The sequence below is a fragment of the Balaenoptera borealis genome (assembly GCF_965194805.1).
Source record: "Balaenoptera borealis genome assembly, chromosome: 1".
NCBI classification, from domain to species: Eukaryota; Metazoa; Chordata; class Mammalia; order Artiodactyla; family Balaenopteridae; genus Balaenoptera; species Balaenoptera borealis.
The window spans coordinates 173,914,710-173,937,199 of NC_138860.1; the positions used below are offsets into that span (position 1 = coordinate 173,914,710).

At 42.9% G+C, this 22,490-nt stretch overlaps 1 protein-coding gene across 7 annotated transcripts in view; it reads left to right on the forward strand.

Moving 5' to 3' along the window:
• PAFAH2 (platelet activating factor acetylhydrolase 2) overlaps positions 1-22,490 on the forward strand; it is a 45,983-nt gene that overhangs the window by 5,293 nt on the left and 18,200 nt on the right. For 6 of the 7 annotated variants that reach the window (XM_082366838.1, XM_082366834.1, XM_082366835.1 and 3 more), the window contains exons 2-9: positions 633-774; positions 1,743-1,896; positions 2,678-2,774; positions 13,462-13,530; positions 13,914-14,055; positions 15,005-15,118; positions 18,549-18,640; positions 20,054-20,224. In XM_082366838.1, the coding sequence (XP_082222964.1) occupies positions 685-774; positions 1,743-1,896; positions 2,678-2,774; positions 13,462-13,530; positions 13,914-14,055; positions 15,005-15,118; positions 18,549-18,640; positions 20,054-20,224 (929 nt within the window). In that variant the 5' untranslated portion in view covers positions 633-684. Of the gene's footprint in view, positions 1-632; positions 775-1,742; positions 1,897-2,677; positions 2,775-10,112; positions 12,259-13,461; positions 13,531-13,913; positions 14,056-15,004; positions 15,119-18,548; positions 18,641-20,053; positions 20,225-22,490 lie in introns of those variants that run through there. The other variant, XM_082366839.1, reaches the window with a different exon arrangement.

The following is a 22,490-nucleotide window of genomic DNA, read 5'->3' on the forward strand; positions in this document are numbered from 1 at the left end:
AATAGTTTCGGTCAGTGATTTTGTATATGTGTAACTGAGTCTCCCCATGAGCAGGATCAGTGAGGGTTAGGAGCTCAGGTCTGGATTAGACAGACCCGAGTTTGCCACCTAGAAGCAGTGTGACTTGGGAAGGTTATTCAACCTCTTCATGCCTTAGTTTCCTCATCTGTAAAACAGGGTCTCACCCTCAGACAGTTATTGAGAGAATGAAATGACGCAACGTATGTAAAAAGCTTAGTTCAGTGCTGACACAGAGTAAATAATTGATGGTAGTAGTTATTGTTGTTCTTAGCTTCATGAGGTCTGTGTTATAGTCTGTGCAGCAGTTACTGCTGTGCTGGGCACATAATCGGTGCTGAATAAACACTTGTTAGTGGGTTTTGAGGAGTATGGAGGCTCTCTTTCCTTTTCATGACCATCTCCTTACCTCTCCACCACCAACAACAGAAAAAGCAGCCCCTAAACCTTAGTAAAGGCAGTGTTGCAAAGTGGATGATGTGGAAGATTGACTGAGTCACCGGCGGGAAGGAGGGGTGATAAGGAGGAGTGGATAGGGGTGGCAGATGACACAAATAAGCAACAGGAAGCTGAGAGGAAACCAGCAAGAGGCTCTTCTTTGTTCCACCCTCTAGCCGTCAAGTTCAGCCACGGCCCAAGTCGTTGTTCAGTTCAACTGGTGATGAAATGGGGGTCAACCAGTCCGTGGGCTTTCCGCCTGTCACGGGATCCCACCTCGTAGGCTGTGGGGATGTGATGGAGGGTCAGAGTCTCCAGGTAAGTGTCTCCAGCATGCCTCCGCTGCTTCTGTCTGCACAGGACTTATTGATAGTGAGTCTGATGCTGCAATTCCAGGTGGGGGGAAACTGAGTTAGAGCTGGTCTGGATTTGGTTGTAGAGCCCCTAGGTCTCTTTTCCCTGACCTTTTTCTTCCTCTTTCCAATTAGAAGCATCTCAATAGACAAGAGATTATGGGTTCTTTTTCTGGCTCAGAGGAAATGGGGTCTCTAGCTTCAAAGGTAGCTCTCAGATGTCTTGAGAGCAGATGCCTGATCCTGGAAAGGTTTTGGATCTCATCTTAATCTGAGTGTATGAGAGGAAGAGCAGTGGACTGTGTGCCACTGACCTTTGACTTTCTGACCCAGGTAGGAAGACAGTCTTCTTCTTTTCCTCTCCTGCCTTTGTCTATTTCCCTCTCGTACTTTGGTTCGGGACTTTCCCTCCATCAGTTCCTAGGTTATTCTGTGCTGGCCCTTGAACTCCCCCCTCCCTTGTGAGAGGCACATACTTCCTGGTAACCTCTCACCTACTCCCGTGTAAAATGAGTGTGCTGCTGTTGCTTCCCAGGGGCCAGCCTGGAGGATTGTCCTGGGTGACCCACCAGTGCCGCCCCATTCAGCATGAGGGCTAATGCCTCGCTCCTAGGACTCCTCCAGGCCTGGGCTCAGGGCCAGATTTAAACCTTTTGATATCTCAAGCATTGGGAATATTGTAGTACCCCTCAGATGTAATTCAAAATACAGTTGGCTGTTTGAAATGACATAAGCCTTGCATGTATGCTAAACATAAAATTGCTTCTTTCTGGATTTTCTGAATACAAAATTCAGCTATATGAATTGAAGGTAGAGTTTCCCTGTTTTGGTGCTTTGCTGGTGCCCCAAACACCTGCTGAATGTGTCTGTTGGGAAATCTAGCCATGCTTGGGCTTCTTGCTCTGAGCAGCTGCTCTCTTTTCTTCCTTACAGGGGAGCTTCTTTCGACTCTTCTACCCCTGCCAAGAGGCAGAGGAGACCACAGAGCAGCCCCTGTGGATTCCCCGCTATGAGTACTTCACTGGCCTGGCTGATTACCTGAAGTTTAATAAGCGCTGGGGGGCTTTGCTGTTCAACCTGGCTGTGGGTAAGATTCTCTCCCAGCTGCTTGATTATGTTCCTAGGAGATCCCAAGGCAGACACAGTACCTTACAGTTTGCATTGCCCAGCCCTTTTGTAGTGGGGCATGCATTAGCCAGTGTGGTATGGAGAGTTGGAGAGAATTATGTACATAAGAGCTTTGGTTATAGAGTTAGACTGTCTTGGATTCGAATCCAGACTTTATCATTTACTAACTGTGGGGCTTGGGCAAGTTACTTAAAATGTGTCTGAATATCTGATACTTTTGCTGGGTTATAGTGTGGGACGTATGTAAGACATGTACTCTAGTGCAGTGCTTGGGATATAGAATGTGTTCCATGGATGGTGGTTATTGCTCATTTACCCAGCACGTATTAATTCCACTCTGTGCCAACTATAGTGTAGATCAAAGAAACGTTCTTAACTGCCAAGGAGCATACTGTCTCCTGCAGTTGCCTCTCTAGCTCCTCCCTCTTCTGGGTCAGATGACATTGAATCATCCCCTTTCCCCAAAGGCCCCACTGTTAGGAACTCTACCCGCTGCCTTGGCATCTCAGGGACTTACCCTGTAAGTTGTTCAGTACTTCCCCTTTGGGTTTATCTGCCCATTTTCTGTTGTGTTTATGCTCCCTAGGGGAGAAAAGGGGAAAGAATAGGTGATTGATTGTCCTGGGCTGCTCGGGCAAAAGGTGGTTCTTCTGCGAGGAGGGCCACATGTCCTCATCACCCCTGTGCCCAGGCTGCCCTTCGCATTCAGCCGGAGATTCTATAGCCCTTGTCTCTGCTAGGATCTTGTCGCCTGCCTGTTAGCTGGAATGGCCCCTTTAAGACAAAGGACTCTGGATACCCCTTGATCATCTTCTCCCATGGCCTGGGAGCCTTCAGGTAAGAGCTGCTCTGCCCCAGACCTTGTCATATTCCTTGCCTGGTTGCAGCTGCTGAGTCTTAGCTTATTCTCAAAGGTCAGGGAAACACATATTTCCATTTGCCAGTTTTCTTATCTACCATGTGCTGCATCCCAAGGCACTGGGTCTACCTTCTCTAGAAGGCCTTCCCCCAGGCCCCTTTCACCCGGTGGAGCCTTTTATATCCTTGGCTTCTCATGTTCCAGCATTTATATAAATACTTGCTTTTAGCTTCCTTCCTCTATAACAGCCCGGAAGTACTAGAAGGAGCTTGAGCTTTATGGTCAGAGAGTCATTTATTCAACCTACATTGAGGGCACCTCGGCCTGGGGCACTGGCGTAGTGATGAAGACAGACTCGCTCCTGCTCCCGTGGAGCCTGCAGCCTCAGCTGTAAATCTCAGCCATACCACTGCACTCTGTGAGCTCGGGACTGTGGTACAACTCTCTGAGCCTAGATTTCCTCATCTGTCAAATGGAATGCCGCTCCCACAGTGTGGGTTATGAGGAATCAGACAGGCACCTAATAGGTGCACACGCCTGCCAGTTTTCCTCTCTGTCTCTCTACGTGGAGGATCGTGGGGTGATGAGCTGTAAGATCTCTTTCACCAGATTTCGGGAAACACTGGTCCAAGTTTTTTTTTTTTTTTCACACACACACACACACACACACACTGTATTTTATTTTTACAAGAGATAAATAGACTGACACCAAGCATTGTACATGGATGACCACAACAAAAGCAACAATGATTGCAATTACCAAACATGAAACACACTCATACTATGTCATAATATTGACATTCAGTCCAGTAATCCTCCACTGTAACAACTCCTTTACTTTGCAGTGAAAATTGATTTGTATATTCTTTGCCTCTGAGTCCTTGTTGGATTTTTTTTTTTTAATTCAGACAGAAAGTCACAAAAATTATACTCATCCTCATCAGTTCACTCAGTCCCATGTAATTAATTTTTTTTTCATCTTGATCTTTTGTTAGCACTTTTATGAGTTCATCAGATTTTCATTAGAGTTCTGAAAATGCTTATTCATTCAGTTCAGCAGTACAGTCAGTTACCAGAAACCTGTACTTGTCAGAGTCTTTTCCATGAATTTCTTAAAGATGAAACCCTTTTATAGGAACATATTTGCAAAAGCATCAGAGTACACACAGAACTGTCTGTAAATGACAAAAGACTTAAAAATGACCACAGTTAAAAATTTGATGAAAGTTCATAACAAGGCAGTTGACAAGAAAATTAGTTATTTCTGAGATATACATTTTAAGGTAATAACTAGGATTATGACTTATAACATTATACCAGAACATATAAGATTTTTAGAAATTTCATGTAATGTCTGAAACATTTATATTAACATATTTCCATACAAATAACCCAATGAAAGTTTAGTATTAGTTGTTTTGTTTGTTTGTTTTTTTATACTGCAGGTTGTTATTAGGCATCAGTTTTATACACATCAGTGTATACATGTCAATCCCAATCGCCCAATTCAGCACAACACCATCCCCACCCCACCGCAGTTTTCCCCCCTTGGTGTCCATATGTCCATTCTCTACATCTGTGTCTCAACCTCTGCCCTGCAAACTGGCTCATCTGTACCATTTTTCTAGGTTCCACATACATGCGTTAATATACGATATTTGTTTTTCTCTTTCTGACTTACTTCACTCTGTATGACAGTCTCTAGATCCATCCACGTCTCAACAAATGACTCAATTTCGTTCCTTTTTATGGCTGAGTAATATTCCATTGTATATATGTACCACATCTTCTTTATCCATTCGTCTGTTGATGGGCATTTAGGTTGCTTCCATGACTTGGCTATTGTAAACAGTGCTGCAATGAACATTCGGGTGCATGTGTCTTTTTGAATTACGGTTTTCTCTGGGTATATGCCCAGTAGTGGGATTGCTGGGTCATATGGCAATTCTATTTTTAGTTTTTTAAGGAACCTCCATATTGTTCTCCATAGTGGCTGTATCAATTTACATTCCCACCAACAGTGCAAGAGGGTTCCCTTTTCTCCACACCCTCTCCAGCATTTGTTGTTTGTAGATTTTCTGATGATGGCCATTCTAACTGGTGTGAGGTGATACCTCATTGTAGTTTTGATTTGCATTTCTCTAATAATTAGTGATGTTGAGCATCTTTTCATGTGCTTCGTGGCCGTCTGTATGTCTTCTTTGGAGAAATGTCTATTTAGGTCTTCTGCCCATTTTTGGATTGGGGTGTTTGTTTCTTTAATATTGAGCTGAATGAGCTGTTTATATATTTTGGAGATTAATCCTTTGTCCGTTGATTCGTTTGCAAATATTTTCTCCCATTCTGAGGGTTGTCTTTTCGTCTTGTTTATGGTTTCCTTTGCTGTGCAAAAGCTTTGAAGTTTCATTAGGTCCCATTTGTTTGTTTTTATTTCCATTACTCTAGGAGGTGGATCAAAAAAGATCTTGCTGTGATTTATGTCAAAGAGTGTTCTTCCTATGTTTTCCTCTAAGAGTTTTATAGTGTCCAGTCTTACATTTAGGTCTCGAATCCATTTTGAGTTTATTTTTGTGTATGGTGTTAGGGAGTATTCTAATTTCATTCTTTTACATGTAGCTGTCCAGTTTTCCCAGCACCACTTATTGAAGAGACTGTCTTTTCTCCATTGTATATCTTTGCCTCCTTTGTCATAGATTAGTTGACCATAGGTGCGTGGGTTTATCTCTGGGCTTTCTATCTTGTTCCATTGATCTATGTTTCTGTTTTTGTGCCAGTACCATATTGTCTTGATTACTGTAGCTTTGTAGTATAGTCTGAAGTCAGGGAGTCTGATTCCTCCAGCTCCGTTTTTTTCCCTCAAGACTGCTTTGGCTATTCGGGGTCTTTTGTGTCTCCATACAAATTTTAAGATGATTTGTTCTAGTTCTGTAAAAAATGCCATTGGTAATTTGATAGGGATCGCATTGAATCTGTAGATTGCTTTGGGTAGTATAGTCATTTTCACAATGTTGATTCTTCCAATCCAAGAACATGGTATATCTCTCCATCTGTTGGTATCATCTTTAATTTCTTTCATCAGTGTCTTATAGTTTTCTGCATACAGGTCTTTTGTCTCCCTAGGTAGGTTTATTCCTAGGTATTTTATTCTTTTTGTTGCAATGGTAAATGGGAGTGTTTCCATAATTTCTCTTTCAGATTTTTCATCATTAGTGTATAGGAATGCAAGAGATTTCTGTGCATTAATTTTGTATCCTGCAACTTTACCATATTCATTAATTAGCTCTAGCAGTTTTCTGGTGGCAGTTTTAGGATTCTCTATGTATAATATCATGTCATCCGCAAACAGTGACAGTTTTACTTCTTCTTTTCCAATTTGTATTCCTTTTATTTCTTTTTCTTCTCTGATTGCTGTGGCTAAGACTTCCAGAACTATGTTGAATAATAGTGGTGAGAGTGGACATCCTAGTCTCGTTCCTGATCTTATAGGAAATGCTTTCAGTTTTTCACCATTGAGAATGATGTTTGCTGTGGGTTTGTCATATATGGCCTTTATTATGTTGAGGTAGGTTCCCTCTATGCCCACTTTCTGGAGAGTTTTTATCATAAATGGGTGTTGAATTTTGTCAAAAGCTTTTTCTGCATCTATTGAGATGACCATATGGTTTTTCTTCTTCAATTTGTTAATATGGTGTATCACATTGATTGATTTGAGTATATTGAAGAATCCTTGCATCCCTGGGATAAATCCCACTTGATCGTGGTGTATGATCCTTTTAATGTGTTGTTGGATTCTGTTTGCTAGCATTTTGTTGAGGATTTTTGCATCTATATTCATCAGTGATATCGGTCTGTAATTTTCTTTCTTTGTAGTGTCTTTGTCTGGTTTTGGTATCAGGGTGATGGTGGCCTCATAGAATGAGTTTGGGAGTGTTCCTTCCTCTGTAATTTTTTGGAAGAGTTTGAGAAGGATAGGTGTTAGCTCTTCTCTAAATGTTTGATAGAATTCACCTGTGAAGCCATCTGGTCCTGGACTTTTGTTTGTTGGAAGATTTTTAATCACAGTTTCAATTTCATTGCTTGTGATTGGCCTGTTCATATTTTCTGTTTCTTCCTGGTTCAGTCTTGGAAGGTTATACCTTTCTAAGAATTTGTCCATTTCTTCCAGGTTGTCCATTTTATTGGCATAGAGTTGCTTGTAGTAGTCTCTTAGGATGCTTTGTATTTCTGCAGTGTCTGTTGTAACTTCTCCTTTTTCATTTCTGATTTTACTGATTTGAGTCCTCTCCCTCTTTTTCTTGATGAGTCTGGCTAATGGCTTATCAATTTTGTTTATCTTCTCAAAGAACCAACTTTTAGTTTTATTGATCTTTGCTATTGTTTTCTTTGTTTCTATTTCATTTATTTCTGCTCTGATCTTTATGATTTCTTTCCTTCTGCTAACTTTGGGTTTTGTTTGTTCTTCCTTCCCTAGTTTCTTTAGGTGTAAGGTTAGATTGTTTACTTGAGATTTTTCTTGTTTCTTTAGGTAGGCTTGTATAGCTATAAACTTCCCTCTTAGAACTGCTTTTGCTGCATCCCATAGGTTTTGGGTTGTCGTGTTTTCATTGTCATTTGTCTCTAGGTATTTTTTGATTTCTTCTTTGATTTCTTCAGTGATCTCTTGGTTATTTAGTAACGTATTGTTTAGCCTCCATGTGTTTGTCTTTTTTACGTTTTTTTTCCCTGTAATTCATTTCTAATCTCATAGCATTGTGGTCAGAAAAGATGCTTGATATGATTTCAATTTTCTTAAATTTACTGAGGCTTGATTTGTGACCCAAGATGTGATCTATCCTGGAGAATGTTCCGTGCGCACTTGAGAAGAACGTGTAATCTGCTGTTTTTGGATGGAATGTCCTATATATATCAATTAAATCTATCTGGTCTATTGTGTCATTTAAAGCTTCTGTTTCCTTTTTTATTTTCATTTTGGATGATCTGTCCATTGGTGTAAGTGAGGTGTTAAAGTCCCCCACTATTATTGTGTTACTGTCGATTTCCTCTTTTATAGCTGTTAGCAGTTGCCTTATGTATTGAGGTGCTCCTATGTTGGGTGCATATATATTTATAATTGTTATATCTTCTTCTTGGATTGATCCCTTGATCATTATGTAGTGTCCTTCTTTGTCTCTTGTAACATTCTTTACTTTAAAGTCTATTTTATCTGATATGAGTATAGCTACTCCAGCTTTCTTTTGATTTCCATTTGCATGGAATATCTTTTTCCATCCCCTCACTTTCAGTCTGTATGTGTCCCTAGGTCTAAAGTGGGTCTCTTGTAGACAGCATATATATGGGTCTTGTTTTTGTATCCATTCAGCAAGCCTGTGTCTTTTGGTTGGAGCATTTAATCCATTCACATTTAAGGTAATTATCGATATGTATGTTCCTATGACCATTTTCTTAATTGTTTTGGGTTTGTTTTTGTAGGTCCTTTTCTTCTCTTGTGTTTCCCACTTAGAGAAGTTCCTTTAGCATTTGTTGTAGAGCTGGTTTGGTGGTGCTGAATTCTCTTAGCTTTTGCTTGTCTGTAAAGCTTTTGATTTCTCCATCAAATCTAAATGAGATCCTTGCCGGGTAGAGTAATCTTGGTTGTAGGTTCTTCCCTTTCATCACTTTAAGTATATCATGCCACTCCCTTCTGGCTTGTAGAGTTTCTGCTGAGAAATCAGCTGTTAACCTTATGGGAGTTCCCTTGTATGTTATTTGTCGTTTTTCCCTTGCTGCTTTCAATAATTTTTCTTTGTCTTTAATTTTTGCCATTTTGATTACTATGTGTCTCGGCGTGTTTTTCCTTGGGTTTATCCTGTATGGGACTCTCTGCGCTTCCTGGACTTGGGTGGCTATTTCCTTTCCCATGTTAGGGAAGTTTTCGACTATAATCTCTTCAAATATTTTCTCTGGCCCTTTCTCTCTCTCTTCTCCTTCTGGGACCCCTATAATGCGAATGTTGTTGCGTTTAATGTTGTCCCAGAGGTCTCTTAGGCTGTCTTCATTTCTTTTCATTCTTTTTTCTTTAGTCTGTTCCGCAGCAGTGAATTCCACCATTCTGTCTTCCAGGTCACTTATCCGTTCTTCTGCCTCAGTTATTCTGCTATTGATTCCTTCTAGTGTAGTTTTCATTTCAGTTATTGTATTGGTCATCTCTGTTTGTTTGTTCTTTAATTCTTCTAGGTCTTTGTTAATCATTTCTTGCATCTTCTCAATCTTTGCCTCCATTCTTATTCCGAGGTCCTGGATCATCTTCACTATCATTATTCTGAATTCTTTTTCTGGAAGGTTGCCTATCTCCACTTCATTTAGTTGTTTTTCTGGGGTTTTTTCTTGTTCCTTCATCTGATATATAGCCCTCTGCCTTTTCATCTTGTCTATCTGTAACTGGGTTTTGGTCCACAGGCTGCAGGATTGTAGTTTTTCTTGCTTCTGCTGTCTGCCCTCTGGTGGTTGAGGCTATCTAAGAGGCTTGATGGGAGGCTCTGCTGGTGGGTAGAGCTGACTGTTGCTGTGGCGGACAGAGCTCCGTAACACTTTAATCCACTTGACTGTTGATGGGTGGGGCTGGGTTCCCTCCCTGTTGGTTGTTTTGCCTGAGGCAACCCAACACTGGAGCCTACCTGGGCTCTTTGATGGGGTTAATGGCAGACTCTGGGAGGGCTCACGCCAAGGAGCACTTCCCAGAACCTCTGCAGCCAGTGTCCTTGTCCCCACGGTGAAACAGAGCCACCTCCCGCCTCTGCAGGAGACCCCCCAACACCAGCAGGTAGGTCTGGTTCAGTCTCCCCCAGGGTCACTGCTCCTTCCCCTGGGTCCCAATGCGCACACTACTTTGTGTGTGCCCTCCAAGAGTGGGGTCTCTGTTTCCCCCAGTCCTGTCAAAGTCCTGCAATCAATTCCCACTAGGCTTCAAAGTCTGATTCTCTAGGAATTCCTCCTCCTGTTGCCGGACCCCCAGGTTGGGAAGCCTGACCTGGGGCTCAGAAGCTTCACTCCAGTGGGTGGACTTCTGTGGTATAAGTGTTCGCCAGTCTGTGAGTCACCCACCCAGCAGTTATGGGATTTGATTTTACTCTGATTGCTCCCCTCCTACCATCTCACTGTGGCTTCTCCTCTGTCCTTGGACGTGGGGTATCCTCCTTGGTGAGTTCCAGTGTCTTCCTGTCGATGATTGTCCAGCAGCCAGTTGTGATTCTGGTGCTCTCGCAAGAGGGAGTGAGAGCACGTCCTTCTACTCCGCCATCTTGGTTAATCCTCACTGGTCCAAGTTTTACAAGTCAGTATCCATTCAGAATTCTCCCCATGAATTCTGATTTTTACACCTTGGTGTGTTATATACATAGCTTAATGACTGTAGTACATGCGTTCTTATTTAAGCTTGTGAATATTCTCTCTGTATGTTCATTCATCAACGTTTAAGTCTAGTTTATGTCCCAAAGTGTTACACAAAGGCATCTATTTTTGCCTTTTCACACCTCCCACCTCCACCCAAACCACTGTCTACACTGTAGCCAGGCAGATCTATTTTAAAACCAAATATGATCTTGTCATTCCAGCACCTAGAACAGTGCCTGGCATATTGTAGATGTGCAATAAATATTTGTTGAATGAATGAATGAATGTAACTTCCCTATCTAGATCTTTTTAATAGCACTTTGAACTTAATTCAGCTCTTGTCATTGGCTTACCTGAATGCAGGTCCAGGACAAAGTTTCCAGCCTTGTTGCTTGCTACTTGCCCTACTCCAGCTCTCCAGACAAACAACCCTAACGGCACTATGTTAGTTTCTGCCTCAGGGATTTCATTTGTGCTGTGCTTTGTGGCTGTTCCCTTTACCTGGAATACTTGCTGTTCTCCTTTCTCTCTTCCTCTTCCTCCTTTTCGTCTTTTGCCTGGCTAATTCCAAATTACCTTCAGGGTCTTAGTTTGGGTGTCACTTTCTTAGGGACACCCATCCTGACCCCTATATTATATTAGGTTAAGTTTTCCGGTGGTGTGCTTTCATAAGACAATCTGTACCTCTCAGTACTTAACATAATTGTAATGAATTAATTACTTATGTGATTATTCTTTAATGTCTGTCTTTTTAACTAGATTGTAAGCTCCACAAAGGCAGAGACCATGTCTGTCTTCTGTCTTTCCCAGTGCCTAGGGCATTACCTGGAAAATAGTAGTTTCCCAATGAATATTTATGTTTTGCTAGGTTCCATACGTTCAGCAGATATCTGTTGAGCACCTGCTCTGTGCCAGCTCCTTGGCATGAAAAGAAGGTGGGACATATAGAGATAAACAAATCAAGGAATTTGCATCCAGTAGAGGAGACTGAATATGGATTCACATAACTGTAACGCATGGCAGGAAGTGGAGAGCAGATGTGGAGATGAGGCTAGAAAGGCAGCAAGATGGTTTTCTTTTTTTTTTTTAATTAATTTATTTTTATTTTTGGCTGCGTTGGGTCTTCATGGCTGCACGCGGGCTTTCTCTAGTTGCGGCGAGCAGGCTTCTCATTGCGGTGGCTTCTCTTGTTGCGGAGCACGGGCTGTAGGTGCACGGGCTTCAGTAGTTGTGGCACATGGGCTCAGCAGTTGTGGCTTGCAGGCTCTAGAGCACAGGCTCAGTAGTTGTGGCGCACGGACTTAGTTGCTCCATGGCATGTGGGATCTTCCCAGACCAGGGCTCGAACCCGTACCCCCTGCATTGGCAGGTGGATTCTTAACCACTGCACCACCAGGGAAGTCCAAGATGGTTTTCAATGTTGATTTCTTATTCAGTAAATTTAGTACCTGCCATGTGCTGTGCTGGGGTTGGGTATGCAGTAGTGAATAAAATAGAGACCCTGCTTTCAGATTGTAGTCTAGTGGGGAAGAGAAGCTAAGAAATATTATTTCCTAAGCTGACAGGTATTTTATAGAGAGAGCAGGTGAACACATGACTTTAGAGTGGTCTTTTTGGACTAAGAGTCTGTATTGAGGCTTCAGATCTCAATAGACTGGGGTGAATCAGTTATAAATACTCTTCATTAACCATAGTGAAATTCCAAGAAAAGGGGCAGGGAGGTAAAGGGACATGGTTTCCTCTTGTTGCATCTGTGGTTAATTCAGGACCTGAAATCCTTCCCATGAGTCACAGACCTCTGGCTTCCCATCCCAGGGAGGAGTATATATATTTAAACATTACCTAGCCATTTGTAATGTGCCTCTGTCTCCTCTGGTTCCCACACAGTCCTGTGACGTACGTGGGGAGGGGGATGCATATTTTACAGATGAGCAAACAGGCTCTGAAAGGCAGACTTGTCCAAAGTTACAGTTTAAACTGGGAAGGGATCAGAAATCTCTGGCTCTCAAGTCCAGTTCTTTGCCTCCCTGAGAGAAGTGAGAGAACGTGAAAAGATACTTAAGGCACTGACTTTCCGCATCAATTAGGATCTGAGTAAGTTGTATTTCACAGAAAAACCCCAAACGATAGTGACCTAAATAACATAAAATGTATTTTTTGCTCAGATAAAAAGAAAGCTAGAGGTAGACAGAGCTGATATGATAGTTCTACAAAGCTGTCAGAAAACTAGACATGTAGCTTCTATTTCTAAGGGTATCTCATGACCCAGGCTGCTTTAGGTCTAACCATTACATCCGCAGTCTATGCAATAGGAAGGGAGAACTCTCCTGAAAGTTCTATATAACACAACTGCTTACATCCCATTGACTAGAGCTGCTCTGTCCATTATTGGTAGCTTCTAACCACATGTGCATATTGAACATTTGAAATATGGCTGGTCCAAACTGAGATGTGCTATAAGTATAAAACACACATTGGATTTCAAAGACTTCATATGAAAAGAAAAAGAGAATGTAATAAAATATTTCATTAATTTAAAAATTTTGATTATATGTTCAAATGATGTTTTGGCTATATTGGGTTAAATAAAATATATTATTAAAATTAATTCTACCTGTTTCTTTTTACTTTTTAAGATATATCTACAAGAAAGTTTTAAATTACTTAGGAGGATAGCATTATATTTCTATTGCTGGGCTAGAACTTAATCACACAGACAAACCTGGCTGCAGAGAGGCTGGGAAATGTCATATTTTTTTGCATGACAGTGTCTTCAGCTGAAAATTAGATTCTGTTATTAAGGAGGAAGGGAAAAATAGGTGTTTGGAGTAGGCAATTAGCAGTGTCTGCCATATTTTTTCTGGAAAGTTGGAGGACATACCAAAAAAACCCACATGCTAAATCACAGATGCATATTTGCATATTAAAGAAATAGCCAGAGTCCCTGTCCTCAAGGAGCTTACCAACTAATTTGGGAGACATACAATATATAGACAATAAGAATGCAGTTGTTTGAAGTAGCCAAACTCTTGGGGTTGGAGGTGGAGGAGATGCATCAGTGTATGGGGTTGAAAAACACGGTGGATTGAGTTGCACATGCTCCCTGGAGGAGGACGCTGGAGCCTTGGTGAGAGCAGGGGTATGCTGGCTGGAAAAAGCTCCTGGGGAAGGGCTGCTGCAAATGAAACTTCCTCCATTCCATCTTTTGAGATGGCTACTAGCAGAGCGTGGTTGGACTAGGGGCTAAGGGTAGGCCATTTTTTGATCACTTCTCTCGGTTCCTTCCTGGATCTTTAGGACACTGTATTCAGCCTTCTGCATGGAGCTGGCCTCCCATGGCTTTGTGGTTGCTGTACCAGAGCACAGGTGAGGGATGACATTCACAATGAACCATCATGGGTTGGGTGCCTGCAGTGGGCTAGGGTATAGGCTATTTCCCTATAGATATATTATTTCTAGTTCTCACAACACTGTGCAAGGTCGGGGTTATATTCATTTTAAAGGTGAGGAAACCAAGGTTCAAATATGTTGAATAACTTGCTGAAAGTGACATAGCTGAATTGGGGTTCAAACCCAGGTCAGTCTCCAAAATCCACATTTTTTTCTACTCTCCTATGTGTGCCCCCGATCTTTTTCCCTATTAGCTAAAGGATAATCTAGAATGTCTTGGCTGAAAAGGAGGATTTGGTAAAGGGGAGAAATAAGTCCAAGTGTCTTCTGGTTTCTCTCTGATGGCACATGTATTGCAGGGATGGGTCAGCTGCAGCAACCTGTTTCTGCAAGAAGGCCCCAGAGGAGAACCAGCCCAACAGCGAGTCACTGGAGGAGGAATGGATCCCCCACCGTCAAATTGAGGAAGGGGAGAAGGAATTCCACGTTCGGAATTGCCAGGTAGGCTTATGCCAGTGGGGAGGGAGAGTTACTAAGCCTGTCCTCCCTATAAAACACTCACTAAGAAGACTTTGAACTAACCTCTCTTGATATCTTGGTCATAGTGGTTCTGAGCTTGTCACATCAGAGAAATGAGGTATTAATCAAGACTCTTACAGTTGCAAGTGACAGAAACCTAACTTAAGTTTGTTAGGCAAAAAGGAGAATTGGTTGGCTTATATAAGCAGACAAGGGAAGGGCAAGACTGCTAGAACCAGACTCAAATGCCATTGGGACTTGTTTTTCACTTTTATCTCTGTCTCTCTGCTGGTTGGGCTCATCTGCTAACTGGCTTACCTTATGAGGTTGCATATGTTTGCCCTCACCCTCTGAGAGAATAGGGCTGTTTTGGGGTTGTCCCCCACTTCTACCCCAAGTTGCAAGATGAAAAATCCTGGATAGAGGCTCCGAGGCTGGGGAGAAGTACCAAAATACGAAGTTCCCATCCGAAATACATTACTAAATTTTTGGGGGGAGGGGCAATCCTCAAAAGTCAGGGTTAACAGGAGAAGTGGGGGCAGGTGAGTGCTATGCAGACCAAAACAATAGACATGTGCTATAAGTGGGCAAGTGGAATCCAGTACTGGGTTGATGATAGGAGCACTTTTGTGTCCTTTTGTTGTCAAAGTGCTTTCATATGGCACACTGTGTACCCATATTATACCCCTGTGTATCATGGGTAGGAAGGTAGAGTCTGAACAGCAGAGCTGACTTCGTTGTGCTCTTAGGTGGAGCTTACGTGAGTGGCTCTGAGGGAGCTAAGCCTTTCTCAGGGTGTGGGGACCGCAGTGCTGGCTGAGACGTGCATGGGCACAGCATCTCTGCGTTCTTCCTCAGCTCTGTAGGGGAGCGAGATCCCCGCTGGATGGTTGTGCGGTATTCCAGCTCCCACTGGGACTGTCTGTTGCAGGTGCATCAGAGGGTAAGCGAGTGCCTGAGGGTGTTAACTGTCCTGCAAGAGGCCGCTGCTGGGCAGACTGTCCTCAACACCGTGCCTGGCGGGTTGGATCTGATGACCTTGAAGGTATGGCAACGGTTGGTATGACCTGGAGCACATTTTATTCATCAAGACTTTCTTGGTTGCAAATAACAGAAGCCTAACTCACTAGCTTAAACCAAAAGAGAATTTATTGGCCCAACTAAGTAGGAAGACCAAAAGCAGATTGGCTAGATCCAGGGTCTCAAACATTGTCATCAAAGCTCTGGCACTCTCTCCCTTCTCCCGGCTCAGCTCCACTCTGTGTATATGGGCTTCATTCTCACCAGACTCTCTCCATTAGGCAAGAAAGGTGGTTGCTGGCATATTCCAAACCTGCATCTCAACTCAGCTCCAGACCTAAAAGGAAAAGAAACTCTGATAGCTTTCAGCAATCTGGAAAGGCCATGGGCTGCTTGGGTCACATGCCCGTTCCGGGCCAGTCACTGTGCCAGAGGGATAGGGTATTCTGGTTGGCCTGCCTACATTATACACCCATTTCCGGGTCAGGGGAACCTGAGCGCCAGGACTGACAGCCCCACGGGGCCGCATGGGTGAGGGAGTGATGGTTTGTTCCACAAAGGAAGGGCTATGGAGCCGCATACAATGTGTGTTGTCTACTGCAGGCTCGTTCCTGCCTTTAAAGGAATCCCAAGAACCCCCCAGGAGGAGAGAAACCGTCCCCCCCATGGAATTTGGTGCCTACGAAGGCACATTTTCCTCCCCTATCCAGTCCTTTCCTCCGTAATTTCAAAAGTAGCTCAGGCTTTATTTAGAGGACCAAGAAATCACACAAAAGCATGAAGGAAAAAGAAACGGAGTTTTTTGGACATTTTGATGTTTGTCCTTCCAGTTCTTTTAAGATGCACTTTTTTAAAAACAATAATGTTACTATTTAATACAAGCTGTTTTGTGGCCTTTTTCTTCATTTTGCAAAACAGTATGAATGTCTTCTTTTTCCAGTTAATATTTTTCTATGGCATGATTTTTAATAGCCATGTAATATTCCATTGTATGAGTGAGAATGGTATATACATATATATATATAAATATGTAATAATTACTCCTTTGTGAGGACTTCCTATGATAAGAGCTCTTTTCACAAACATATGCATTGTTATCTCTTTACATAGAAAGAAACCAAGGATCTAAGAGGCTAAGTATCTGCCCAAGGTTACACAGCTAAGCAAGTGGTAGAGTCAAACTTTAAACTGGGGCTTTTTGCCTATGCGGTGTGCCCCAAAGCCTCTTTAGAAAATATCTTTTAAAGGCTCTGGAAAAGTCTTCCAGGAAGAAACATCAGCCTGAATGGCCAATAGGTAAGGCAGGACCTGAAATCTAGAGAGCTTTGCCCGCTATATGGTGTATGTCATCAGTCCCCACCGGATAAGCAGGGCCAGGCACTGCAGTTCAGGCCTGTGGGCCTGTGGGCCTGAGACAGGCAGCGGGGGATGGCAGGCTATGTGTAGTTGGATTAGTTAAGAGGCAGCCTTTTGGAGAAATACAGAATGAAAAAAGCTAAGTGAATTTTCCTCTATCAGATTGAGCAAGATCCAAAAATTGATTACTCACCCTGTCGGCAAAGCTGTGGGGAAGTAGGCTCTGCTCCATTGCTAGAGTGAGTGCAGATTGCCCCATGCAGGGCAGTTTGGCAATAGTTCTCAACAGCACGAATACACATAGTGTTTGACCCAGCAATTTCCAATTCTGGGAATTTATTTTATACATCCCTGCACACATGTAACATGATGTATGTACAAGGTTATTCATCCCAGTGTTGTTTGTAATAACAAAAATTGATAGTATCCTAAATGTTCACCCATAAGTGACCACAGCTGGTTTAATAGATTATGGAACAATGGATGTATTATTTTGGATAATACTAATTGCTATAACATGTAAGCCCCAAATCTCAGTGGCTTAACAAAGAGAAATTTATTTCTCTCCCACCTGAAGTCCAAAATGGGTGCTTCTATACAAGGGCTGACTCAGGGATCCAGGCTCCCTTCTTCTAATCGCTCTACCCTGTTCCACCTGTGAAACCCAACTTCACCATGTACGTTAAGCCAGGAATGGGAAAGAGCATGGAGGTTTGTATGGAAGAGTTTTTATAGACCATGCCTGTAAATGGAGATAATCACTTTCATATTCTATCACAAGACCACTATCACTCACATCAAGTCACAAGGCCACATCTAACTGCTGGGAAATAGAGTCTAGCTGTGTGTCTAGGAAGAAGAACAGTTTGGGTGATCACTAGCTGTCTGTACCATGGTGAAATCAAATGTAGCTGTAAAAAAGAATAAGGAAGCTCTTTACGTACTAATATTATTATGTAAAAAAAGTAAGATACAATATCACTTGTGTAAAAGGGGGGAAAGTAGATATTCATGTTTACCTGTGTAGGCATAAGTAAGCTCTGCAAAGACGCAAGCAACTTACCTGTCTGGGTAGGGAGTGGGCAACTGTGTGGAAAGGGAATAGGGTAGGTGGGAGACTTCTCTATATACTCCTGATTTTAGAGTTATGTAAATATATTAACTTATTAAAAAAGCTGAAGAGGCCTTGACCAATCCAAAGGTACTGAGCAAAGAGGGGAGAATTTAGATACAAAAACTTGGGATAGAAGTTGGGAAGAGCAAAGGAAAGCATGGGTTCAGGGCAGAGGCTGGGCAGCAAATCCTGGAGCGATTTTTTGAGCCACTTAGCAGGCAGCTGCAGTGGTTTTTTATATAGCCATGTCCTGAAGGCTTCTAGGGACAACCAGAAATAGATGCTTGCAGAGCACGTTAGAGCGAGCAGGCTCACTTTGCTAGATAAAAGTCAGGACAGATGTCGGAGGAGGTAGAACCTGAGTTGGTTTTGGTACAAGCAGTCCCTGCTTCAGAGCAAAGTGGAGGGGCAGTAGGAGTGCCCCCATTCTGTCCTTGACTTGGCGCATGTGTCATCCATCCCTCTGGTTGGATTGGTTATAAGGCAAGGATCTAAATGAAGTGAGTTCTTATTCTTTTTTTTTTTTTTTTGGCCGCGCCATGCGGCTTGCGGGATTTTAGTTTCCTGACCAGGAATCAAACCCGGGCCACCACAGTGAAGGCGCTGAGTCCTGATCACTGAACCACCAGGGAAGTCCTGAGAGTTCTTATTCTTAACGTGCTCTTATACTGATAGATCATATAATCTGTTTATTCATTTATTCATAGATATTTGAATATCTACCTCATCCAGATATTATAGGTGGCAAGATTATTAAAATAAAGATGAAAAATGTGGTTTTCAGAATTCCTGCCTACAGAAGGCTGTTCAGTCCAGGGATGGCCTGACCCGTTGCTCTCCAGTGGGCAAGAGGCGCTTAATACCGTGGTTTTGGAGGTCTCGCCCACTGTATTGTGTTTCTGCATCATTGTCTCACTGTTTCTTCCTCTTGCCCCTGAAGAGTTCCTAAAAATGCACCCCTGTGTTTCTGACCTGGCTTTTTCAGGGCAGCATTGACATGAGCCGCGTGGCTGTAATGGGACATTCATTTGGAGGGGCCACAGCTATTCTGGCTTTGGCCAAGGAGACCCGATTTCGGTGAGTTTCCCAGTGATGCTGCTGTTAGCTCCACACACCATACATTCATTCAGCATGTATTTTGTGCTAGGTACTGTTTTGGGAGGTGGGGATTCAGTGGTGAAGAAGAAAGCAAGGTCTCTGATTTCATGGAATTATGTTGCTGTGGGAGGAGACTAGTAAACAAGTAATCAAATCCCTGGCACCCAAGTGCACCGAAGAAAGTAAAATAGGCTAATAAGCTGGAGTATGTGGACGCTTCCTGGAGAAAGTGACATAAGATAGACTCAAAGGCAAAGAAGCCATCCACATAAAGGTCTAGGAGAAGATCATTCTAGGCAGAGGGAACAGCTAAAGGCCTTGAGGTGGAAAGAAGCTTGCTGTTTCAGTGTGGGAGGACCATAGTGAGTGAGGGGGAAGCGATTCAAGGTGTGATCAGGGAGATAAACGGGCCCGGTCATGGGGCCTTTTGGCCAGCGTAAGGAAGTTAGATTTTATTCTAAGTATGACAGGAAACCATTGAAAGATTTTAAGTATAGAAAAATCTTATTTACATTTAAAAACCACTATGTGAAGAGTGGGTTGTAGCAGGATAAGACTGGAAACAAGGAGGCTATTTCAGAGTCAAGGTGAGAAATGAGGGATTTGCTTTAGGATGGAGGTAGTGGGATGGAGAGAAGTGAAGGGAGTCAGGATAGGTTTTAGAATTTTCAGGACTTAGTGATGTTTGAGGTGAAGGAAAGAGAGGAATCAAGGTTTTTCATCTGTGTGTCCATCATTTGAGTGGAAGATGATTGTTCTTTATTGAGATGGAGGAGACTGGAGGAGCATTGGGGGTGGGGGAGAGTAGGATGCTAATCTTAGGGCCTTAGTTTTGCCCTTGGTGACAGAGATTACTGCTGGACAAACTGGCCATGACTTTGAGTTGTGGCACCAAGGAGGCTTTCCCTGACGTTCCTGCCACGTATGCTCTGGGCTTACTTAGCAGCTTGTGCAATCAGGGCACTAAACTGTATTTTGCTACCTCGTGTGTTCTATCTCCACTGCTATTCTGGGAGCTCCAGGAGAGCAACAACTGTGTCATTTATCTCTAGATCCACAGCACAAGGCTAAGCACATAGTAGGTACTTGATGAGGTGAATGAATGAATGAGTAAATGAATGAAGTGCCATTCTGTATGACTCAAGTCAGCTGCCTGAGAGTAGATCCAAGAGAAGGAGGAGGTCTGATCCTTGTTTTCAGAGAGTTTAAAAATCTAGAAGGATTTTTGGCGACAGGTAAAAGTGATCTCTAACCAAGATCCTAACTGAAGGATATGGGCCCTGGTTCCCCTTCCTCGCTTTCTGAGCTTTTACCCCGCTGAAGGGAGAACTACCCTAACTGTTCTTGCTTGAGTTTCTACATGGCAGCTCCACATGTCTGGTCCTGTTCCAGGTGTGCTGTGGCTCTGGATGCTTGGATGTTTCCTCTGGAACGTGACTTTTACCCCACGGCCCGAGGCCCTATATTTTTCATCAATGCTGAGAAATTCCAGACAATGGAGAGCGTCAACTTGATGAAGAAGATTTGTGCCCAGCATGACCAATCCAGGATCATAACTGTCCTGTGAGTAAACTCCAAGATCATGATCCCCAGTGTCGTCTCCATTTTCTACTCAGCTGTGGCTCCCGTAATTTCCTCTAAATTATCCAGAAGTTCTACCCATTGATAGAATACATGAATACCTCCTGAATTTCAAAATCTGAATTCCTTTGGAATTTCATATCTGTCCTTCTTCTCCACTTAGCTCCACCTACAGTGATTTCTTCACTAGTTTATATGACTTTATGACAGGGCGTTATGGGATTATGTGTTAGAGAGGAAGAGGTGTGGGTCTGGGTGGACTCCAGGAATCTCTAATCTCATTTGGGAATTTTATTGAATCTTTTGAAGAGTATGGATATAGTAGACCTTTGACACTCACAACATGGATATTTAGAGACCTTCCTGAATACCTAAATTCAGGTATCTTCCATGAACCATCTATTCTCTGCCTGAGAGAAACCACATTCTCTTCACTTCCGTCATCAACACTGTCAGATGGTTTGATTTTAGGAGACATTTTTCACAGAGAGAAGATTTTGAGTGACTTTAAGAAATGAACTTTAGGGCTCCCCTGGTGGCGCAGTGGTTAAGAATCCGCCTGCCAATGCAGGGGACACAGGTTCAAGCCCTGGTCCAGGAAGATCCCACATGCCGCGGAGCGACTAAGCCCGTGCACCGCACCTAGAGCCTGTGGGCCACAACTGCTGAGCCCGTGTGCCACAACTACTGAAGCCCACACGCCTAGAGCCCGTGCTCCACAACAAAAGAAGCCACCACAATGAGAAGCCTGCGCACTGCAACAAAGAGTAGCCCCTGCTCGCCACAATCAGAGAAAAGCCCACGTGCAGCAACAAAGACCCAACGCAGCCAAAAATAAATAAAATAAAATAAAATAAGTAAATTTATTAAAAAAAAAAGAAATGAACTTTACATAGGAAGTGGCTTAGAGCTACAGGTGCAGGGCTAAAGTCTCACTGACAAGTCTCTGACTTGGTCCTGCCCTGTACTTGAGCCAAATAGCCCACTTGATTCAAGGATCGCAGGTCCTATTTCAGCAAAATGACAAGTAACTACATGTCATGGACCTATGGACTCATTCAGGTGGTTGAAATGCCAGATCCAAAGCCCGAACTGCTAGGGGTCTGCTCAGTAGGCCATGGTTTCTTCCCTTGCCCATCTTGGCCCAGGCTGTTTTCCTTGGGGCCAGCCCCTCTCCTTTCATTTTGATTTCATGGCAGCAGAGGACTGCTTGACAGTTTCCCTAAGCCATTCAGATCCAGGATAACCGTGACCTCTGGAGGGGAGGGAGAGCATTTGGGAAGGGGTACACAAAAACTGTGGGTTTAGTTCTTTTTTTTTTTTAAATAAATTTATTTTATTTATTTATTTTTGGCTGCGTTGGGTCTTTGTTGCTGCACGCAGACTTTCTCTAGTTGTGGAGAGTGGGGACTATTCTTCGTTGCAGTGCACGTGCCTCACATTGCAGTGGCTTCTCTTGTTGTGGAGCACAGGCTCTAGGCATGCGGACTTCAGTAGTTGTGGCACGTGAGCTCAGTAGTTATGGCTCACAGGCTCTGGAGCGCAGGGTCAGTAGTTGTGGCTCATGGGCTTAGTTGTTCCGTGGCATGTGGGATCTTCCCAGACCAGGGATCGAACCCATGTCCCCTGCATTGGCAGGCGGATTCTTAACCACTGCGCCACCAGGGAAGTCCCTGGATTCAACTCATGACAATATATTATTTCTTAAACTGAGTGCTGGATACTCAAGTATCCATTATATTTTTCTTTATACTTTCATATGTGCCTTAGATAATCCATTTTAAAGTCAGTTTTTCTGCATGATATCAAATAGAGTTTAACATTTAGATCTTCCTTCCCTCATTGAATTGACTAGTAAATTTAGTTATGAGTAATTTAGCTAGAAATGAACCTAGTGAGAATTTCACCTTCAAATTAAGTGCATTTGATGTCAAAGGACTTAAATTCTGATCCAGAAACACTCTTTTACAAGCACTTGCCCTAGCTTTTCTGATTACTTAATGGCAAGTTATTTCTTTTTCCTGTTTACTTTGTGTACAGTTCTGAGCTAAAGATGGAGCTGATAAGTTTTGTGAATGTTCAGAAGTCACTGGGTAAAAACCATGGGGTGATAGTTTATAATAACATGGGAATGGCAAGTCTGTGATAGTTTATAATAACGTGGGAATGGCAGGTGCTGCAGACCTCGCCTCAATGCCCCATCCGCTCTCCAGCTGACTCCACCTTTTCCCTGCATAGTCCGGCCTTA